The sequence below is a fragment of the Pocillopora verrucosa genome, chromosome 1 (assembly GCF_036669915.1).
Source record: "Pocillopora verrucosa isolate sample1 chromosome 1, ASM3666991v2, whole genome shotgun sequence".
NCBI classification, from domain to species: domain Eukaryota; kingdom Metazoa; phylum Cnidaria; class Anthozoa; order Scleractinia; family Pocilloporidae; genus Pocillopora; species Pocillopora verrucosa.
In genome coordinates this window covers 33,570,057-33,594,030 of record NC_089312.1, presented here as the reverse complement: position 1 = coordinate 33,594,030, position 23,974 = coordinate 33,570,057, and the positions used below count along the sequence as shown (strand labels likewise).

Below are 23,974 nucleotides of genomic sequence, written 5' to 3'. Positions count from 1 at the left end.
TCAATACCTTTAAATCTGAGCTATTGAACCAAGCCTCTCCTAACTGCCCCTAGAAAGCGAGCCGCAAAACATGCTAATTATGAGTGAAGTGTTAAGGGAATAACTCTTCTCAACACTCCGTTTTTTATACTTCACTTTATTAATGACAACCTCTAAGAGTATTAGCTGCGTTAGAATCAATTTCTCAAGACCAGACAACAGTCTTTATAGGTGACAGCAATCATCCCAAGTGTCAGAGAATTTTTAGTAAATGTCCATCAACCTACGACAACCAATCGTGTTAAGCTGCGTGTAACTTTTCATGCATACTCCTTCGACTTATTTATCATTTACAGAAACCAATTTCCTCCTTAATTTTCTTACTGTCATACCTCAGTTCCAGAATAACGAACACAATGTTAGTAATATAAAAATTGTAATTAACAGTCTAGCGAAATCAGAATATGACTTTCTATGAGAACAACCGAGAAAATTATCTTAAAAGGTTGTTACATAACAACAGCGCAAACAGAAATATTTGAAGAAGAAAGGGCGTATCTATGGCGCCGCCTTTCCCATCACTAAAATAACAATTAAATACAAAACAAATTGGATCACAAAAACGATTCTGCGATTCGATGTACGATTAATTCACAATAAGAGAATATACGGACTAAAAAAGCTGATAAGAAGTGTTCAATAAAGTTAAAAATGATTTTCTCTTAATAAATGTTATTGGCAAACGGTTTTTGTAAGTCCTCCGAGCAAGGCGATTTTCCTTATATAAATATTTATGTCTTTAAATTCCCAACACCTGAATACACAATTTATAAGGACACTAATCTTACTTTTGACAATTTTATCGTTGAGAACATGCTATTTGCATATGCTATAGTTAGAACATGCTATTTTATATGCTATAGTTCGCGATTCGTGCGATATCGGCTTTCGGAATTCCCTCGTCAGGTAATGAATTTTCCTATAGAATACGACTCAGCAGATGTTGTATGACGAAACTGAAAGTTGTAATGAAAAGTTCCTGATGAGTTAAAAGTTGGACAAGTGCAAATAGCATGTTCGCATTGCCTGTTTCTGGGAAAATGCTTTTATCAACCAATTTGTGAAACATTATCCGGTGCGTTGGCGCCGCAGATGAATTTGTGCCATAATTCGGTTGTCATCTGATCATCTGAATACATGCAATATGTGTGCCGCTGGTGGAGCATTACTTCATTTCAACGATAAAATTGTCAAAAGTAAAATTAGTGTCCTTTTAAAAATTGTGTATTCAGGTGTTGGGAATTTAAAGACAATAAATATTTATATAAGGAAAATCGACCTGCTCGGAGGACTTACAAAAACCGTTCGTCAATAACATTTATTAAGAGAAAGCAATATTTAACTTTATCCTGAGCGCACTCAAGAAAGCCATTTCAAAGTCAACTGTCAGATCTGTCTGCGTTATCGAAAGGAAGCAAGGTCAGTCGGACACATTTGAATCTTTGACAACTTTACTTGAACCTTGTGCTTCACTTGTTTTTATATTTGGTTTCAAAATTTTTACACAAGCTTCACACTTATCTTAAGAGCAGTATTTCACTGAATTTACAAGCCGTTTATCTTTAACATCTTTTTTCAAATTCCCAAATCATTTGCTCGAGAAGGAAAATAATTTACACCTTTCACCTCTTTGGTGGCAAAACTGAAAGAAGTGAATTGTCCAAGCGAAAGCTCTGAAAGTTTAACATCGCGATTAAAGGTGTTTATTTCTTCTTCTGTATATGTGACAATCGACCCTGTCACTTTTTCTGTTGTCGCTTCTTCGACTTGTTTGGTTGAACTTTGGCTTGCCATTTTATGGGCCGCGTTCACAGGATTTTCTCGCTTTCTCGTTTTCGCGAGCGAAAGAAGTTTTTTTTAATGCCTCTCTAAGAATTTGTTGTTCATTTCAAAACAGGGAAGAACCTCTGGCTCACTTTGAAAAACGCTTTCGATTGTTTTTGGCTCTTCAAAAGGTGAAAATGGTTTTGAAAACACTTTAAAATGACATTGTAGGAAACTTTGTTACAATTTGAGAATAGTTGTTATGTTGTGTTATGTTTACGTAGATGCGAAAAAATATCACTTAGCCTCGTTTTCAACCCGCAATTTCACGCTAAATACTTCGCTTCGTTGACCAATCAGAATGCGAGATAATAATAATGTGATTTTATTTTAAAAAAGGTCGTTTCGAATGACGATTTATTTTTGACCAGGTAAAGAGAGCATAATTTTCTCTCTGACCTCGTGTTGTACAACAGCTTATGATTAATTCCACTATCATCCTTTAAGTGGTATATAAACAAGACTCATAGCAAAACCATAAGGTAAGGTTATGCATTTTTTCTAACAATTTCTTTTTCAAATGATGATTTTATTCAAACTTTATTTCACTGCCAAGTAAAATAAAGTTTGAATAAAGAAATGGAAATATATAAAATTTCTGTTTCGATCGTGGTATTGTTCACAGCGAAGACGAAGACCTATATGCCAAAAAGTTATTTTTCAAAAGAATTTTCAGAAAAATTTATCGTGAAACAAAATCGTTTGACACAATACGTTTATTATCATCACACAGCACAAAGTAGGGTACAAATAACGCGTGAATAGAATACAAATATCCTGCGATAATTTACGGCACAACTCGTGAAAATACTCAGCGATACTACACACCAAAACATCCATCAGCGAGATATATTTATCAGGCATATTCATATGTGAGACGAAATCGCCCCAATGTTTTGAGACAACTGATGAGATCGTAGCTTGTATACTTTTTGGTGGAAAGTATTAGTGGCCATTTTGTCTTCAACATAGTATTCTGACGTCTTGAATTTTTGCTAACGTTTATTCGTAATTGTTTCCTTAATCTACAATGATCAGAGTTTTATAGAGAGATAACTTTAATTTAGGGCAGCCTACGTAATTTGTACTTTATTTAGCGCTTATGGAAAATATTTGTATGAAACATTAAGTTGATGGAAAATGCGTTTATTCAAATTTCCTTCATTGGTAGACAGGGAGATCGATCTCATTATTTGTAATGTTAGCGGGAGTCTACCAGCTGTGTGAATTTGAGCTGGAATATGATATACCTGTTCAGTTATCCGCTAGCTAATCATCAGGGTACATTTGATCGCTTGCATTAGGATGAATTTTTTAGATGACTAATAATTAACGTTACATAAAGAATATGATCTTTTCACAAACAATTATCGCAGGTAGGAAAAAAAATCGACACATTGGGCCTTACGCTATGACATATCTTATCTTTGTTCTGACTATAGGGGGGAGTTTGTCATGTTCACTCACCTATTTCAAAATGTCATTTTTAGTCGCCATCATTCACATATCGAAAAAGGAAAAAATAGAAAGAATCAAAGGGCTCTTGGAGTCAGCTCAGTCATGTTATGGCTTAAGTTTGTATTGATTTCTTGGACTTACTGAATATAGATATAGTTGGATTCGGTTTATGTGAACTTTCAAGACAGCAAAATATTAGTTACGCTCATCTTTCACGATCATTTCCACTATTGTGAAATATTCCTTGATATCTTTTGTTTTAAGTAAAGCAGCCGTTGTGTTTGGTTTTTAACAAAGAGACCACAATCGTTCTTAATAGAATTTCAAGCCTTCATGCAGTCTGATTTTCACATATTATTATTTGCGTAGTCACCAATCAGATGAGAGATTAAACCACCAGAAAAGTAAGCAAATGGCCAGTCACGAAAGCAACGCTTTGCTTTTGGGCCCATCCGCATTAGCAGACAAAACTAGAATTGTTTCGACAAAATTAAAGGACAAATCTTGTGATGACAAATTTTTGCCTCCTCTGTTGCATCCACCCTAAAAATGTCGAAGTTGTCAAAAAGCTACTAAATTCGGTTCACCTCTGGATCTTGAGCGGCCACATGCATATACAACTTCATTATTGGTCTGATGAAGCGGCGACTAGAAAAGTATTCCACTTTTGTAGGTTGCCCCGGCTGAATGAAAATTGTTTCCTTGTTGGTCTTCATAGAGTGGCGCATTCGAGCACCTGTTCTGCTCATACGTCTGGTTGCTATAATTTGCCAATGGATCAAAACTCCAATTACCGGGATTCATCTTAAGTTAAAGTTGTAAAATGTGCGAGTTTCGCAGCGAAGGACAATTACTGCAATCTTTTGGTAAACTGAACCCAGTACCATTACCACACTAATGGTAGCGTTTACCACAAATGATAGACAAGTTCATCACGGTTTTGTTAATTTAGTAGATTTTGCTAAGCTTTTACCCGGGACAAATTTTGTCGACGGAGCGTTTGAAAATTTGTCCACTTCGGCAAAAAATTGTCAAGCCGCGACAAACCAACTGCACTTGTAAAGTGTTGGTGATGATGGAAAATTTGTCTAAATAACCAATTTTGTCGCTAGTGCGGATGACCCTTTCCCTTTTAAAAATTGGCCGTTTCCTCATGTAAGCCAAAAATAATGTAAGGCACATATGTGAAAATCAAAGAGTGTACACCCTGAACGTTGAAAATATATCAAGTCGAAGTTGCAGTTTTGGTCTCGGTCCGCATTTTTGTTGATAAAATGAACACATATCGATTAAAAAGATGAAACATACCGACCACGTGCAAAGATGAGAATTTAAACGGCTCGGGTCGCGGGTCGTTGGTTAACTGTCGCGGGTCGCGGGTAAACTGTCGCGGGTCTCGAAAATTGTCGCGGGTGCAGGAACAATCCGTCTTCGTTTATCATTGCGGTGACCTTACCTGCCCTTCAAAGCCTTCTATCTCTAAACAAGTCGAGGATGTAAGACAGACATTGCGTGACAACCCAGCCCTAACTCCCTCTCAAATTAAAAGTAACGTTATACTGTCGATGATGAAACTAAGAAGTGACTGGGCTTTAATCAAAAAGGTCGCCGTTAAGACACTTGAATAAAAATGGAAGGTCGTTACCGACTGACTCGTAGCAAAACCTTTGTCGATAGGCTGCAAACGGCAAAACGAGAGAAGGAAGACCTCATAATAAATTCAATAGGGACCTTACGATCCGACAACGGCGACGGCGACGGCAACGTGAGAAGTCTGGGTCGAGCGGAGCCACGTCGTGTTGGCGTTCCCGCCAAAATTGAGATTACGAATTTTACGAGCGAGAACGTTGACGACGGTCATTGATGTTTATCGTGTTTAAGTCAACGAAAGTTTTTTAGAAAGCCATGCCAAAGTTCCGTGACACTATTCTCCTGGCTCATGCTTCCCGTTTGATTAACGCTGAAGAATTCGTGCTTCTCTACGATTTACACAAGCCTTAAAATCCGGATTTACCGTACACTAACTACGAGTGTTTCGATCTCGACAAGATGACCGATGATGAATGTAACTAGTACCGCTGCCGACAAAATCTCTCTACTATTTCCTAGTAAACCCAAAAAAATTAAGCTTAATTGTTCTCTTTTTTTGATCGAGAAAAAAGTTGGAAAGTAAGTGATAAGAATGCTCAGTGATAGCGAGTGAAGTACAATCACAAACAAATACAAAGCAAAATAAATCTCTCTCCATTCAGTTTGTGGTCGTATACAAAAGACTCCACGCTCTGTTCGTTTCGGATATTCCAACAAACTAGTATTCTTTAAATTTAGTAGCAAAGTCTCGTTTTTACCTTGATTCATTTGCCATAGTTGGGTTTTAATTTCCACGTTTTCGCACAACGTCAAACAAGGCTTCTAGACGTCCGGGCGTGAAGGGACACCGCCGTCTCAGAAATCTACTCATGCGCAGTACGTAACCGGAAGTAAAAAAGTCCCACGTCGCCGTCGCCGTTGTCGGATCGTAAGGTCCCTAATAGACTCCTCCACAGCCCATCATAGAGCTTACATAGTTAACCAAAGAAAAATTCTAATCATAGAGTAGACATTGGAAAAAGTCCCTCCTGTGATTGTGCTGGAGAAGAAGTATGTAAACATATCATTTGGACAAAGATTTTAGATATATGAAAATTCACATATTTGCACTGCGGTGGAAAGATGAAATTAGGAGATCCTCGCAGCTAAGAACACTGCTGAAACGAATAGTTGTAAATAGGACCTGAAAAAGTTTCAGGCCCGTACGGACATTACTGCCAGAAAACAGTAATCTCTTGCAGCAGCTATTTCTAACTGATAACGAAGCCCTGTCTGTTGTTGGAAATGCAGACTCTTTTATACTGCAGAACCTTGTTTATAAAAGGCCACAACAAAGACAAGAAGAGAAGTAATACAGGACCACGTTTCAAATGACCCTCGAAGTAAAAACCAACAAGTCTGGACTCTAGAAAAGAAGAAGAAAAAAACGAAGACAAGCACCAAGATGCCGGGCTTGTAGAAAAATCCAAAATGACGATGAAGTTACCGTCACCGTTAAAGAGTTTATGTCCCTTATAAACAGAATTTCGTTATAGAAACAATGTTTTATTTTTGTCCGAAGCATCAATGCATAAACAGGATACCACATTGGACCAATTTAAAACCACCGGATAGAATCAGAGCTGACAGTTCATTAACTAACATCACAAAAGCAGCTTTCAAAGATAATGGTTTGACAATTTGCAATTCTGTTGACTGATAATTAAATTTTGAGATCGATGCGTTTGAATTTTTTGTTCATTTCTTCTTCCAAACAATTCGCAATGAAAAAAGAACTTTTACAAAATTTAAGCAATTACAATTTGAAATTTGTCATCAGCTAATTACTTGTTATCAGGTCAAATTAAAAAGTTCAATTTTTTTATTAAAGTTCTATTTTTGGACTCACGACATTTCACTCGCGACCCGCGACAATTTACCCGCGACCCGTGGCACGCGACAATTAGACATTCTCGACTGTACAAAGGCTTGAAATTATATTAACAACGTTTGTGATCAAGAAACGGCCATGGAATATTCCACAATAGTGCAAATAATCGAGAAAGATGATCACGGAAAAGGGATTGCGTGACGCTCGGTAAATGATAAGATGACATGTTATCACGTATGGTGTCACGTATCAGACGAAAAAACAGTATAAATTCTCAGTCTGCTTTTTGTACCCGGTCTGTATTCTGCAGTCTACATTTTGTACTAATCGGATTGGTATTGTTGTTTTTGTTCGAGCGAGACTCAAGTCTGGACCGAAATATTGGAGCTCGAAAAAAAATTTAGTTAGACTATCTTAGCCGCTATGATTGATGTGTGGACTGTATGTTGAAGAGCTCCCAAAGAAAAGCACAGTGATGGAGCAATGATTACTTTATACCAACCGAAGACGAACGCAAATGTGCGGCTCATGCTCTTCCTCCTGGTCGCAGCTTTGGTGTATTAGGACCCAGACTCCCCCTTAAGTGGTGCATGTAACACCTGACTGTAGTTGTTGAGGATCACGAGTCGTAAGCGGAATAAAGCTATCGTTTGAGTTCAATCCGTTGTAATCCTCCGTTGTTTGCCGACTAGATCGGTCACACACATTGGCGACGAGGGTGAAACAAGACAACAAGAAGTCAGCGAGACGAAAAGTTCGCAAGAAACATGGACGATGATGAACGAACATTCGACTGTCATGGGGACAAAACACGCTTGGTTTGCGATGAAAGCGATGACTGACAGTGTTCGAACGATTTGCAGACGGCAAAGGCTTAATTTTAAATGAAGACAACGCGAACAACAGGCAGGAGACGTGCGTTAATGCTCTATCTTGCGGGTCTCGAAGTTCAAGATATTTTCCTTACCGAACACAGGAGATTTGAAGGATTACCGGAAAGCGGTCGCTGCACTGAACGCATACCTCGCTCTCAAAGTCGACACTAAGTATGCTAGACATTGTTTCAGACAGCTAATTCAAGCACCAGGGGAAACAATCCGATAGTTTGCAACCAGTCTCAGAACGAGCATCCAAAGATTGTGACTATGGCGAAGGCACAGATAACCAAATCGTGATGAAATCCTCTGCAAGTGCACCAGCATGTACATAAAGCGGAAAACTCCTGGAAGAACGTCAAGGTATCACTTTAGCTAGAGCGCTTGAAATAGCCGAAAACTGAGAGAAAGTGACACACAGCTTGCTGCAATGACCATAGAAGAAAAGGGAGAGAATTCAGTTAGTGTAAACCGCATAGAGGGAACAAAAATAGGCCATGGCAAGAGAAACCAGTCACGAGGTACCAAAACCGGCCGTAAGAAAAACTTGTCATCGATGTGGTAGAACTGAGCATTTTCGGTCGAGATTCCAACTGTCCAGCAAGAGGTCAATCCTGTCATCGATGTGGGCTGGAAGGAAATTTTCAAGAGCATTGAAGACAAAGCAGAAAGGTGAAGAAAAGCAAAAGCAAACCAAAGCTACAGGAACCTAAGGGAACTGCTGCAAATATGGTTGGTTGCCACCACGAAGAAGAGGAACCAGTGTATGCTTTTACGGTAGGGGAAAAGAATGAGGAGAAAATTGGAGTAAACGTTGGCGGTTGTAAGCTGAACATGATCATAGATTCTGGAGCAAGCCCTAACATCATTGACAAGCAAACATGGGAGTGGTTGAAGGTAAAAACCAACGGTGAAGGTCTTGCGGGCAATCAGCACGGCTTCGAGTAGGAAACTCTATGCCTATGCATTCCCAGACCACCCACCTGAGTGTAATAAGAACATTCTCCTGTGAAGTCCTCTGCAGGAAGCACACTGCTAGTGCTAAGTTTTGTGTGATCAATGGTGAAAGAGACCCATTTCTAGGGTAGGACACTGCAACTAGTCTAGGCGTACTGAAAATAGGGATAGGCATCACTGCAGTAAGTGCAAACCCAAATACCATTGGTGAAGTCCTGCAAAAGAAGACCCAAATGTTTTCAGCGGCGTTGGAAAGTTGACAGAGACAGAGAGAGACAGAGCAGTACAACTCCACATCGACCCAGATGTGAAGCCAGTAGCACAGCCGATGCGGAGGACTCCATTAAGCATGAGATCAAAGTTGGAAGAAAAGATTAAGGAACTCATTGAACTAGACATTATTGAACCTGCACAAGGGCCCTCACCATAGGTTAATCCAATCGTTGTTGTTCCAAAGTCAGGGGGCGACATACGTCTTTGCATTGACATGCCAAGGGTTAATGAGGCGGAGAGCCAGACACCCAATCCCTACTGTTGATGAGATTACTCAGAGCATAAGTGGCAGCAAGGTATTCTCCAAACTTGACCTTAAGTGGAGATACCACCAACTTGAACTTTCCCCAAAATCACGAGAGATTACTACATTTGCTACAGATACAAGAGACTATTGTTTGGTGTTAACTTTGCTTCCAAACAGTATCATTACGAGATCCAGACGGCAGTTGCGGGTATAGAGGGGCAAGAGAACATTTCAGATGAGATCATCTTACAAGGTAAAGACCAGAAAGAACACGATCTGCAGTTGGAGAAAGCCATTGTGAGATGAAAGGAACGTGGACTGACCCCCATTGCAGAAAAGTGCCAGTTTAGCATGGATAAGCTCACATTCTTTGGCATGGTATTGTCCGGGAACGGGCTCAGCTGCACAGAAGAAAAGGTTAAAGCCGTGAAAGAGGCGCGAGAACCTCGAACAGTATCGGAAACCCGAAGTTTTCTCGGGCTTGTAAACTACTGTGGCCGCTTCATACCCGACCTGGCAACGGTCTCTGAGCCCTTACGTTGCCTGACAAAGTCAATTGGCTCGTGCTGAGACTTTGGGATACTTAGACAAAGATGCCCCAACCCTTGTAATTGCTGATGCCAGCCCAGTTGGACTGGGAGCGGTACTCACCCAAAAGCAGAGGAATGGTGACAGAAACCGAGAGAAGATATTCGCAGACAGAGAAAGAGGCGCTGGCGCTCGTATGGGCCTGCGAAAAGTTCCATCCCAATGTGTATGGTGTGCCATTTGATCTTGTTACAATTCACAAGCCGCCGGAAGTTATCTACGGCTGAAGGTCAAAACCCTGTGCACGCATTGAAAGATGGGTGCTACGAATGCAGCCATACAAATTCAAGGTGATGTATGAGCCTGGACCGAGTGACATTGCTGACCTCCTCTCAAGGCTAGTGGGAAATCTCAAAACCACAGCAGTCACTTAGCTGAAGCTGAAGAATATGTCAGATTTGTAGCCATAAATGCGACCCCCTGTGTTATGACTGCACGAGAAGTGGAAAAGGCCTCAGCAATCGATGAGGAACTCTGTGCTGTCAAGGAATGCTTAAACAGAAAACTGTGGAATCAGCTAGCTCACAAGAGATACCTCCCATGTAGTAGTGAACTGTGCAACATGGAATAGTTGATATTAAGAGGGACAAGAATCGTTATCCCGAAGAAACTCAGACCCAGGGTGTTGTCCCTCGCTCACTAAGCTCATCTAGGCATCGTTGGAACCAAACAGAAGTTGCGTAATAAAAGTGGTGGCCCGGGATGGAAAAGGATGCTGAAAAACACTGCAAAACCTGCTTTGGATGTCAGTTAGTCAGCCGTCCCAGCCCACCAGAGCCTATCAGGAGCACAGCATTGTCGACTGGACCATGGAGAGATTTGACATTTGATTTGCTCAGACCACTCCCCACTGGTGAGTCCATACTGGTCGTCGTGTATTACCATAGTCGCCACCACTACACACTACTATAGTCGCTACTACCAGATAGACATCATGAGATCCACAGTTGCCTTTAAAGTCATCTCGAGTCTAGAAGAGATATTTGCAAGACATGGTCTACTGAGAGCCTGACATCTGACAATGGACCACAGTTCGCAGCAACAGAGTTTACAGAGTACACGGAGCAGCAGGGAATCAGACATCACAGAGTAACAGCAAAATGGCCCCAGGCAAATGGAGAAGTTGAGCGCCAAAATGACTCACTTCTGAAAAGGCTCCAAATCGCACATGCTGAAAAGAAGGACTGGAAGAAAGAGTGAATGTTTATCTTGCAGCGTACAGAAGCCTAACTCACTCAACGACTGGTGTAAGCCCATGCCGAGTTGCTCTTCGGACGGAAAATACGTACCAAACTCCCTGAGCTTAGCGATGTATATGTCGAATAAGAAGTGCGTGATAGGGACAATTAACAGAAGAGTAAGAGCAAAGCGTATGCTGACGTGCAGAGAAATGCGAGGTACTCAGAGGTACTCCCTGGAGATCAAGTACTAGTGCAACAAGAGAGGAAAAACAAGCTCACAACCCGTTTTGAACCAAGTCCGTACACTGTGGTAAACAAGCATGGCAAGAGCTTGATCGTACAATCTCCAGGAGGAGCCCAATACTACGCAATGCATCTCATGTAAAGAAACTGCTAGAGAATGGTGATACACATCATAATACACCAAGTATACCGGAAGTGGTGATGACTGGAGAGCCCCCATAAGCAGGATAAACTGACCCCGCAGCAGAGTGTGGTGATACCGGAACCAAATGTTGTTGAGCCTGAAGTTCCACTTAGGAGGTCCCAGAGACACAGAGTGGCCCCAAGCTATCTCAAAGACTATTATACTTAAACTCTAGACACTGAAATCTCAGGGACATTGTTGACTTTGTTGCCAGTCCATGTTTATGTTTATTGGACCAATTCTTGGTTTGTTTCTAATTCTACTAAATGTTATTGTTTTCTATCTAAATGGGGAGGGATATGGTGTATTAGGACCCAGACTCTCCTCAGTGGTGCATGTAATGCCCGACTGTAGTTGTTAAGGACCATGAGTCGTGTAGCGGAATAAACCTATCGTTTAAGGTTTAATCCGTTGTAATCCTCCGTTGTTTGCCGACAAGATCGGTCACAATAACAGCGTGGTGTTGAAATGAACCCGCTATGAGCTTCATCGAAATTAATTTTGGCTTTCACTAAGTGGGGAAGGGTTGCATGTGAGACTACTTCCGTTCACGGTCCACAGTGCAACTTCCGTCTATGGAATACAACTTCCGTCCACGGTCTACAACTTCCGCCAACATCTGCTTTACCACAATACCTCCTTCATTGCTTTCAGCATGAAATGAATTATTCATTGCTTTCAGCATGAATGAGCTAAAAATGAGATAAGCTTGTGGCCTATTTATAAGAAACAAATTGGTTCTTGCTATCGATGAACTATTTGGAAAATGTACAAAAATGATTCTTTCAACTCCCATTGTCATCTCGTTAATACGGTCGCCAAAAGGAAGCATGCATATGACGGATAAAAACTGAACTGGTCAACTTTTTGCTTCCAGGAAAAATAAAAACATGCATATCGCTGTCACTATTTCAGACGACACGACTCATATAATGAGTAAAATTCTCCCTCACTTCTACCTCAGTTTTAAAAGGCAATATTGGTCAATATTCAGATCTTTTAATCTCAATGAATGGACATTGAATCCTTAAGTTTCAATGCTGGCGGGTATTCTCACGTTTGACACTCAACTGAAAACATCTCCTCTTACATTTCTCAACGAGGTTGAGAGATAAATTCAATCTTCCAGAAAGGAGAGTTCTTAGGCACGTGTCCACTTTAAGGACCAGTTACGCGGCTGGATATCTCTCCGTTAACATGTACATTTTTGCCTAATGAAGTTACATTTTCCATGAGCCGAATAACTGACCAAGATGTCTTTTCCTTCAGATGTAGTCCTTCTGGGGCGGAGAAAATAAAATTTAAAAGAAGGCGAATTTACCTATCTTAAATATATGCTACGTGTAAGGTAAAGCTGAAGTTAAGAGGCAAAATTAAAACCACATGTATATGGTAAAATTTTTCTTAAGAACTATGTATTTGAGTTGAAACGAGTTTATGGGAATAAGTTAAAGAAAACAATGAAGTCCTATACTTTTTAGCGGAAGTTTTGTGCAAAATCGCCAAATGTGTAACTCACTTTTTCATTTTCCTTTTCACATCAAATGTGTAACTCACTTTTTCATTTTCCTCTCATTAACTTATTGCACCTAAACTGCCTGAGTTTAGGTGCAAAGTTAATAACAACCTAGTTCGACTTATGGCCTCAATTTACTACGTTCCTCTATAAAATAACATATTTAATTATGAATAAACAATCCTTTTGCAGGCCACTTCAAACATATAAACAACAAATTTGTCAACGTGTCATGATGATGAGTAGCTTTTGGCTTCGAGAAGCGTCAATGTGTTTAGTACTATCAACTCTTACTGGCGCTTTATGGATCCTTCCATTCGTCAAAGGTGAAACATGCGATTCCAAACTCAAGAGTAAGTAGTGTTAACTTCTTTTAAACGTCCTAGTTAAAGAGCATGTTTATGCCAATTTTTCCTTGTGTGCACATTAAATGAATGTGTGTATGTACAGAAACTGTAAAATGGCTACCAAACAAACAGCTCTTAGGCAGAGGATCTAGAGAATGTAGGTATCTTCATCAAAATGTTTAGCATGTGTAGATAAGAAAGGACGTAGGTAAACTCTTGACTAATCCAGCGTTTAAATGCACGCGCGACGTTTCGGCCTTTTTCAGGTGGAACATAAAAGTTAAAAATTAACATTAAAAGCTGCATTATAACTTGATTGGAAAAGAGTTTGTAAATTACACTTATTAAATTTATAAGATAGATTTATTAATAATCTCTCTCGTCGTCGGATAGGCTGTAAAGAGATTGCATATTATTGATTTTTTTAAATTATCGTTTAATTTCTCCAACCCAGTCAGACCCGTTGTGGACATATCTTCAAGTCCAGAAAACAACAGATTACCCTTTGGTGCCTCCGTTACCCTGACTTGTACAGCGGAGCCCAGAACAGGATAAAGGATATCACGATAGATGGGTCAATTATATCGAGTGGTACGATCCACAGAATAAGGAAACTGGAGCTAAGTGCCGGCAGCCTTCAAACATACATGCACACAAACGTAAATTAAGCTGTCCATTAGTGCTTAAAATCTGACAGTTGATAAATTTGGCTGCTACACCTGCCAAGCTGGCAATGGTTACAGAAACCACTGCACAAGGAAATCATTTGAAATAGTGATTCAAGGTAAGCAAACCAGGCTTATAATACCCTTAATAAACAATTAGTCCACCCGCGCTTGTTGGATATGCGATGATAGTGGAATAGTTGTTGAATCAAAAACGCCCTTGGACATTTATACATTAATCTTGCCAACTTTATTTTGTAAGAACAACGGATTGTTACAATGTACAAGAATGCTTCCGGTGTAGCTCGTCTCCGTGCGCGCACACAGTATAATGACCCATAACCTATAATGGCTAAGTCATGAAAACTTTTGAACTGCATTATCCAGAGATCCAGTTTTTGATAATGCGAAGATGTATGTCGAAGATGTTTCATTCAGGAATAAGGAGTCTCAAATAATCAGCCCCTCCTGGAATCAGAAACTCCTGGAATGTATGAACAGGAAAGTCCAATACATAATTCATTGCAAAAGGAAAATTCCGTTGTGTGGCCATTGGCTGACAAGACTCGAAATGTAGAAACAAAGAACGAAATTCTTCACTCAGATAACGATTAAATTTGAATCAGGAGCAATTCGATCGACCTGTCCTGATACATGTCTTATTACTTGATACAGCCGATCCCGTATTGAGCGGCCACTCACTAGGAATGGTGGTGTGACCGCTTAATGTAGATTGACCTCTTAATACAGTTTCCACCGATAGGGGGTATTATAGCAAAAAAAAAAAAAAACAAGCAAAAAACCAAAATCATAACATACACAACGCCACTAACGCCACTGTTATAATTGACCACTTTATGTACAGAATCTCGCTCAAAAACACTGTTTACTTCGATTTTGGGAGAGAGACATGGATGAAAAGTTATTTGAAGGATTATTCTTAATTTTATTTGGGTGGTTCGGCTATAAGTGGCCATTAAAAACGGGTGGAAGGAAATACAAAGAGGCCGTTGGGACTTAGTAAAGGTCGACTGCGACCGCTAAGTAGAGGCAACTGCTTGATACAGGTAAAAATTACAGTGATTACAGGGAAACAAATTGGTACTTTGGCAACTGACAAAAACTAATGCAACCGACTGCTTAACACAGGGGTGGTCGCTGAATACGGTGCTGGCGATACTGAAGCAATATATATTTATTATATGAATTATGTATTTGGGTTGAAACGAGTGTATGGGAATAGGTGAAAGAAAACAATGAAGTCCTATACTTTTTAGGGGAAGTTTTGTGCAAAATCGCCAAATGTGTAACTCACGTTATCATTTTCCTTTGTGTAACTGCCTGACTTTGTAAATTTAGATACAATAAGTTAATGATTCCAAATATTCTTCGGAAGATGAGAAAAGAATTATTTTTTGTGAAACAAAAAAAAAGTAATGATAATTATTAGAATGAAAAAAGGAAGACGCTCACACTCAAGGAGGGTTGGCCTGAAATAGTTCTTTCTTAGTACCTGCATATGCAATTTATCTTCTTGTGTGACACAAAAGTGTGATAATGAAAATATCCTCTTCTTCTGCCGACATTGCTTATTGAATAAGCTTCCTACCAGATTATATCAGTAATAACAGGGGATTTTTATTGCAATGTACGTTTTCCCTACAGGTCCTGCGCCAGAGTTAGTTGGAGTTCTTCGGAACCAAAGCACTGATATAGGAGCCATGTAACTTTCAAATGCACCGCCACAGGTCTTCCTAAACCAAACATCTCATGGATCAAAAACAATGATTCATTTGCCTTACAATCCAACCCAAGGGTTACATTCATTAACAATCCACATTCATTAACAAACCACAAAACCATGCACAGCCAGTTGTTTATTACAAGAGTGAAGAAAGAAGATTTTGGCAAATATCAATGTGAGGCCAAAAACAGTGGTGGTAAAAATTTGTCGTTGCCAGCTTTCTTAACCCCGAAAGGTACAGGTTAGTCATTAATATGCATTATTATTTGTTTTCCTTATCATTTCAAAGTTGAAACTCCACGAAGTCTTCTACTTGCATGTCAACTCAGTCTCCCGATGAAATTCCCCCATCACCAAGTAAGCGAGATATTTCCGTAGATTGTAAAAAACTCTCTGTGTCACCAGAGTATCGAGAGCTAGAAAATAAGCAGTGTTTTCTGTAAAATGCAAAAATTTAAAATTTGTCATTTCAGTTTCACCCGGTCACTGTACCTCCTCAGTCCTCTTATCACCAAGACTCCCCTTTAAGTTTAGTTCTCTTCAAACCGGGTCTTTTAAGCGGCAAAAAAGCCTTGGGCCCCGACTTCCAATAGAAAGATTACCAATGAGACAATTCATAACGTCCCATTCATTCATATCAATTCTTTCTGTGTCAATTTGCAGATGCCCAGAAACCTACGATCGTTGAAGGTCCAAAGAACCAAAGTGTCCTGATCGGTTCCAATGCTACCTTAAGCTGCACTGCTAGGGGTCTCCCAAGGCCAACAATTTACTGGGTAAAGGACAATGCCACATACCCTTCACAGTCTAACCCCAGAGCACGTGTCATTCCTGACGGGCGAACCAATCGCAGCCAGCCTTTTTAAACGAGAGTAGAGATGGAAGACTATGGAAAATCAATGCATTGCAAATAATAGCATTGGAAGAAGCCAATCAGGAGTGGCTGTCTTGAACAGGTTAGATATATATTTTTTTAAATAGAAGGGAAAAAAAAAGCAGGGGAAGAGGGGTCCTTCTTAACTACAAGCGCTGTTGCTAAACACAACCTGTTTGTTGCTGCATTTTTTTTTTATTATTTACCCACAGCAACTCCTACTCCCACCTCATGAACCGAAAGCCAGAAAATTCAGCATCTCAGACAACTGTAGTTGCTACATCATGCACTTTGGTAGCTGCAGTTATTTGTGTAGTCACTTGGTTTTTGTGGAATCGGCGTAAAAACCGTGATAAAGAGGTACATAATGCGTTACGTGACATCTCCACAGAGGGTGATGATCTCCTATGAGCGCGATGGAAAGGAAAAGAGTCGGTAATAATGATAATAATAATAATAATAATAATAATAATAATAATAATAATAATTAACCTATAAATAGGGGCGTACACCAGGACTAGGGACGGATGTGTTATGTGTCTTTAAACTTGCCCGTCTAGTATCTTCAACCAAGACACAGAGGAATATTGTAGTAGAGCGCTTTTATGTATGCAGGACACTTCCGCCCGAGTAGTAAATGATACATATGGTATTGTCGACAGTAATTTTCCTTTTCTACAGACCTGTTTCGGCGGCTCTGTGTCAATACCCTTTCAACTGAGCTATTGAACCAAGCCCTCTCCTAACTGCCCAGAGTAAGCGATGCGTCCAAAACATGATAATTATGAGTGAGATGTGTGTGTTAATGGGAATAAACTCTTCTCAAACACACTCCGTTTTCATACGTTCACTTTATTAATGACAAACCTCTAGGAGTATTAGCTGCGTGTAGAAGATATCAATTTCTCAAGAAAAGGACAAACAGTCTTTATAGGTGACAGCAATCATCCCAAGTGTCAGAGAATTTTTAGTAAATGCTCCATCAACCTACGACAACCAATTCGGTGTTAAGTGCGTGTACTTTTCATTGCATTCCTCCTTCGGACTTATTATCATTTACAGAAAACCAATTTCCCCTTAACTACTTAATGTCATTACCTCAGTTCCTAGAATAACGAACATTATGTTAGTAATATAAAAATTGCAAAGAACAGTCTAGCAGAAATTTTTTCAGAATATGACTTTCTATGAGAACAACCCGAGAAAAATATCTTAAAAGGTTGTTACATACCAACAGCGCAAACAGGGGGAAAAACTATTGAAGAAGAAAGGTGCGTATCTATGGGCGCCGCCTTTCCCATCACTAAAATAAACAAGTAAATACAAAAACAAATTGGATCACAAAAAACGATTTCTGCGATTTCGATGTACGATTAATTCACAATAAAGAGAAATATACGGACCTAAAAAAGCTGCTAAGAAGATGTTCACTAAAAGTTAAAATGATTTTCTCTTAAAATAAATGTTATGATGGCAAACGGTTTTTGTAAGTCCTCCGAGCAGGGCGATTTTTCCTTATATAAATATTTATAGTCTTTTAATTCCCAACACCTGACTACACAATTTTATTCGGACACTAATCTTACTTGTGACAATTTTATCGTTGAGAAAATGCTATTTGCAATATGCTATAGTTAGAACACGCTATTTGTATATGCTATAGCTTCGCCGATTCGTGCGATATCGGCCTTTGGCGGTTTTTCAAGTGCAAACTTGACGCGGGATATTCCCTCGTCAGGTAATGAATTTCCTATTAGAATTGACGGACTCAGACAGATGTGTTATGACGAAACTGAAAGTTGTAATGAAAATTTCTGATGAGTCACAAGGTGGACAAGTGCTAAATAAGCATGTTCGCATTGCCTGTTTCTGGGAAAATGCTTTTATCAACCAATTTGGTGCGTTGGCGCTGCAGCTGAATTGTGCCATAATTCGGTGTAATTATGATCATATGAATACATGCAATATGTGTGCCGGCTGGTGGAGCATTACTTCATTTCAACGATTAAAATTGTCAAAAGTAACCTTAGTGTCATTTTAAAAATTGTGTATTAAGGTGTTGGGAATTTAAAGACAATAAATATTTATATAAGGAAATTCGCCCTGCTCGGAGGGACTTACAAAAACCGTTCGTCAATAACATTTATTAAGAGAAAGCAATATTTAACTTTATCCTGAGCGACACTTCAAAGGGGAAAGCCATTCAAGAGCTTAACCTGTCGAATCTGTACTGCGTTAGCGAATAGGAAGCATAGGTCAGTCGGACACATTGAATCTTTGACAACTTTACTTGAACCTTAGGCGTGTTCACTTGTTGTTATATTTGGTTTCAAAATTTTTACACAAGCTTCACACTTCTCTAAGAAACAGTATTTCACTGAATTTACAAGCCGTTTATCTTTAACATCTTTTTTCAAATCTCCCAAATCATTTGCTCGAGACGGAAAATAATTTACACCTTTCACCTCTTTGGTGGCCAAAAACATGAAAGAAGTGAATTGTCACGCCCCGCGTGAAAGAGCTCTTGAAAGTTTACCATCGCGATTACGGTTGTTTATTTCTTTTTTGTATGATGTGACAATCGACCCTACGTCACTTTTTCTGTTGTCGCTTCTTTTCGACTTGTTTGGTTGTAAATTTGGCTTGCCATTTTATGGGGCCGCGTTCACAGGATTTTCTCGCTTTCTCGTTTTCGCGAGCGCGAAAGAAGTTTTTTGTAATGCCCATCTCTAAGGAATTTGTTGTTCATTTCAAAAACATGGGAGGATAGAACCTCTGGCTCACTTTGAAAAAACGCTTTCGATTGTGTTTGGCTCCTTTCCAAAAGTGTGAAAATGGTTTTGAAAACACTTTAAAATGACATTGTAGGAAACTTTGTTACAATTTGCGAATAGTGTGTTAGTTTGTGTTATGTTTACGTAGATTCGGAAAAAATATCACTTAGCCTCGTTTTTCCCAACCCCGCAATTTCACGCTAAATACTTGGCTACGTTGGACCAATATCAGAAGGCGAGATAATATAATGTGATTTTATTTAAAAAACGGGTCGTTTCGAATGACGGTGTTATTTTTGAGGCCAGGTAAAGAGAGCATGAATTTTCTCTAGACCTCGTGTGGTACAACAGCTTATGATTAATTGTCCACTCTATCCTTTAACGTGTCTATATAAACAAGATCTCATAGCAAAACCCCATAAGGTAAGGTTAGCAGTTTTTTCTAACAATTTCTTTTCAACTGATGATTTTATTCACACTTTATTTCACTGCCAAGTAACATAAAGTTTGGAATACAAGAAATGGAAATATATAAAAAATTTCTGTTTCGATCGTGGTATATTGTTCACAGCGAAGACGACGACCTATATGCCCCAAAAAGTTATTTTAAAAAGAATTTTCAGAAAAATTTATCGTGAAACAAAATCGTTTGACACAATACGTTATTATCAATCACACTAGCACAAAAGTAGAGTACAAATAACGCGTGAATAGAGTATTCATAATATCCTGTCGATAATTTACGGTCACAACTCGTGAAAAATACCTCAGCGATACTACACACCAAAACCATCCAGTCAGGCGAGATATATTTATAAGGCATATTCATATTGTGGACGAAATCGGCCCCACGATGTTTGAGACAAACTGATGAGATCGTAGCTTGTATACTTTTTGGTGGAAAGCTATTAGTGGCATTTTGTCTTCAACATCATATTTTTTTTTTGACGTCTTGAATTTTGCTAACGTTTATTCGTAATTGTTCCTTAATCTACAATGATCAGAGTTTTATAGAGAGCTAACTTTAATTTAGGGCAGCCTACGTAATTTGTACTTTTATTTAGCGCTTATGGAAAATATTTGTATGTGAAACATTAAGTTAATGGAAAATGCTGTTTATTCAAATTTCCTTCATTGCGTAGACAGGGGAGCGATCGATCTTTATTTGTAAGGTTCGCGGGAGGTCTAACAGCTGTGTGAATTTGAGCTGGAAATAGATTATATCCTGTTCAGTATCCGCTAGCTAATCATACAGGAGTACATTTGATCGCTTGCATTAGGATGCATTTTTTTAGTATGACTAATAATTAAAGTTACATAAAGAATATGATCTTTTCACAAACAATTATCACGCGAGGGTAGGGAAAAAAAATCGACACATTGGGCCTTACGCTATGACCATATCTTATCTTTGTTCTGACTATAGGGTGGAGTTTGTCATGTTCACTCACCTATTTCAAAATGTCATTTTTAGTCGCCATCATTCACATAGCGAAAAAGGAAAAAATAGAAAGAATCAAAGGGCTCTTGGAGTCAGCTCAGTCATGTTATGGCTTAAGTTTGTATTGATTTCTTGGACTACTGAATATAGATATAGTTGGATTCGGTTTATGTGAACTTTCAAGACAGCAAAATATTAGTTACGCTCATCTTTCACGATCATTTCCACTATTGTGAAATATTCCGAGATCTTTTGTTTTAAGTAAGCAGCCGTGTGTGGTTGGTTTTTAACAAAGAGACCACAATCGTCTTATAGAATTTCAAGCCTTCATGCAGTCTGATTTTCACATATTAGTATTTGCGTAGTCACCAATCAGATGAGAGATTAAACCACCAGAAAAGTAAACAAATGGCCAGTCACGAAAGCAACGCTTTGCTTTTGGGCCCATCCGCATTAGCAGACAAAACTAGAATTGTTTCGACAAAAGAAAGGACAAATCTTGTGATGACAAATTTTTGCCTCCTCTGTTGCATCCACCCTAAAAATGTCGAAGTTGTCAAAAGCTACTAAATTCGGTTCACCTCTGGATCTTGAGCGGCCACATGCAAACAACTTCATTATTGGTCTGATGAAGCGGCGACTAGAAAAGTACTCCACTTTTGTAGGTTGCCCCGGCTGAATGAAAAATGTTTCATTGTTGGTCTTCATAGAGTGGCGCATTCGAGCACCTGTTCTGCTCATACGTCTGGTTGCTATAATTTGCCAATGGATCAAAACTCCAATTACAGGGATTCATCTTAAGTTAAAGTTGTAAAATGTGCGAGTTTCGCAGCGAAGGACAATTACTGCAATCTTTTGGTAAACTGAACCCAGTACCATTACCACACTACTGGTAGCGTTTACCACAAATGATAGACAAGTTCATCACGGTTTTGTTAATTAGTAGATTTTGCTAAGCTTTTACCGGGACAAATTTTATCGACGGAGCGTTTGAAAATTTGTCCACTTCGGCAAAAAATTGTCAAGCCGCGACAAACCAACTGCACTTGTAAGTGTTGGTGATGATGGAAAATTTGTCTAAATAACCAATTTTGTCGCTAGTGCGGATGACCCTTTCCCTTTTAAAAATTGGCCGTTCCCTCATGTAAGCCAAAAATAATGATAGGCACATATGTGAAAATCAACGAGTGTACACCCTGAACGTTGAAAATATATCAAGTCGAAGTTGCAGTTTTGGTCTCGGTCCGCATTTTTGTTGATAAAATGAACACATATCGATTAAAAAGATGAAACATACCGACCACGTGCAAAGATGAGAATCTAAACGGCTCGGGTCGCGGGGTTGGTTAACTGTCGGGGTCGAGGGTAAACTGTCGCGGGTCTCAAAAATTGTCGCGGGTGCAGGAACAATCCGTCTTCGTTTATCATTGCGGTGACCTTACCTGCCCTTCAAAGCCTTCTATCTCTAAACAAGTCGAGGATGTAAGACAGACATTGCGTGACAACCCAGCCCTAACTCCCTCTCAAATTAAAGTAACGTTATACTGTCGATGATGAAACAAAGAAGTGACTGGGCTTTAATCAAAAAGGTCGCCGTTAAGACCTGAATAAAAATGGAAGGTCGTTACCGACTGACTCGTAGCAAAACCTTTGTCGATAGGCTGCAAACGGCAAAACGAGAGAAGGAAGACCTCATAATAAATTCAATAGGGACCTTACGATCCGACAACGGCGACGGCGACGGCAACGTGAGAAGTCTGGGTCGAGCGGGGCCACGTCGTGTTGGCGTTCCCGCCAAAATTGAGATTACGAATTTTACGAGCGAGAACGTTGACGACGGTCATTGATGTTTATCGTGTTTAAGTCAACGAAAGTTTTTTAGAAAGCCATGCCAAAGTTCCGTGACACTATTCTCCTGGCTCATGCTTCCCGTTTGATTAACGCTGAAGAATTCGTGCTTCTCTACGATTTACACAAGCCTTAAAATCCGGATTTACCGTACACTAACTACGAGTGTTTCGATCTCGACAAGATGACCGATGATGAATGTAACTAGTACCGCTGCCGACAAAATCTCTCTACTATTTCCTAGTAAACCCAAAATAAAATTAAGCTTAATTGTTCTCCTTTTCTGATCGAGAAAAAAGTTGGAAAGTAAGTGATAAGAAAGCTCAGTGATAGCGAGTGAAGTACAATCACAAACAAATACAAAGCAAAATAAATCTCTCTCCATTCAGTTTGTGGTCGTATACAAAAGACTCCACGCTCTGTTCGTTTCGGATATTTCCAACAAACTAGTATTCTTTAAATTTAGTAGCAAAGTCTCGTTTTTACCTTGATTCATTTGCCATAGTTGGGTTTTAATTTCCACGTTTGCGCACAACGTCAAACAAGGCTTCTAGACGTCCGGGCGTGAAGGGACACCGCCGTCTCAGAAATCTACTCATGCGCAGTACGTAACCGGAAGTAAAAAAGTCCCACGTCGCCGTCGCCGTTGTCGGATCGTAAGGTCCCTAATAGACTCCTCCACAGCCCATCATAGAGCTTACATAGTTAACCAAAGAAAAAATTCTAATCATAGAGTAGACATTGGAAAAAGTCCCTCCTGTGATTGTGCTGGAGAAGAAGTATGTAAACATATCATTTGGACAAAGATTTTAGATATATGAAAATTCACATATTTGCACTGCGGTGGAAAGATGAAATTAGGAGAATCCTCGCAGCTAAGAACACTGCTGAAACGAATAGATGTAAATAGGACCTGAAAAAGTTTCAGGCCCGTACGGACATTACTGCCAGAAAACAGTAATCTCTTGCAGCAGCTATTTCTAACTGATAACGAAGCCCTGTCTGTTGTTGGAAATGCAGACTCTTTTATACTGCAGAACCTTGTTTATAAAAAGGCCACAACAAAGACAAGAAGAGAAGTAATACAGGACCACGTTTCAAATGACCCTCGAAGTAAAAACAACAAGTCTGGACTCTAGAAAAGAAGAAGAAAAAAACGAAGACAAGCACCAAGATGCCGGGCTTTGTAGAAAAATCCAAAATGACGATGAAGTTACCGTCACCGTTAAAGAGTTATGTCCCTTATAAACAGAATTTCGTTATAGAAACAATGTTTTATTTTGTCCGAAGCATCAATGCATAAACAGGATACCACATTGGACCAATTTAAAACCACCGGATAGAATCAGAGCTGACAGTTCATTAACTAACATCAAAAAGCAGCTTTCAAAGATAATGGTTGACAATTTGCAATTCTGTTGACTGATAATTAAATT

At 39.4% G+C, this 23,974-nt stretch overlaps 1 protein-coding gene and 1 pseudogene across 1 annotated transcript in view; both read left to right on the top strand.

The window, feature by feature from the left end:
* The window catches only part of LOC131790295 (roundabout homolog 1-like), a 39,289-nt gene extending 22,380 nt beyond the window's left edge, over window positions 1-16,909 (top strand). The window contains exon 6 of the mRNA XM_066159256.1: window positions 16,688-16,909. Within this exon, the coding sequence (XP_066015353.1) occupies window positions 16,688-16,710 (23 nt within the window). The 3' untranslated portion in view covers window positions 16,711-16,909. The remainder of the gene's footprint in view (window positions 1-16,687) is intronic.
* Window positions 8,386-16,515, top strand: LOC136276859 (leucine-rich repeats and immunoglobulin-like domains protein 2; annotated as a pseudogene).
* Window positions 16,910-23,974: the final 7,065 nt, after the last annotated feature.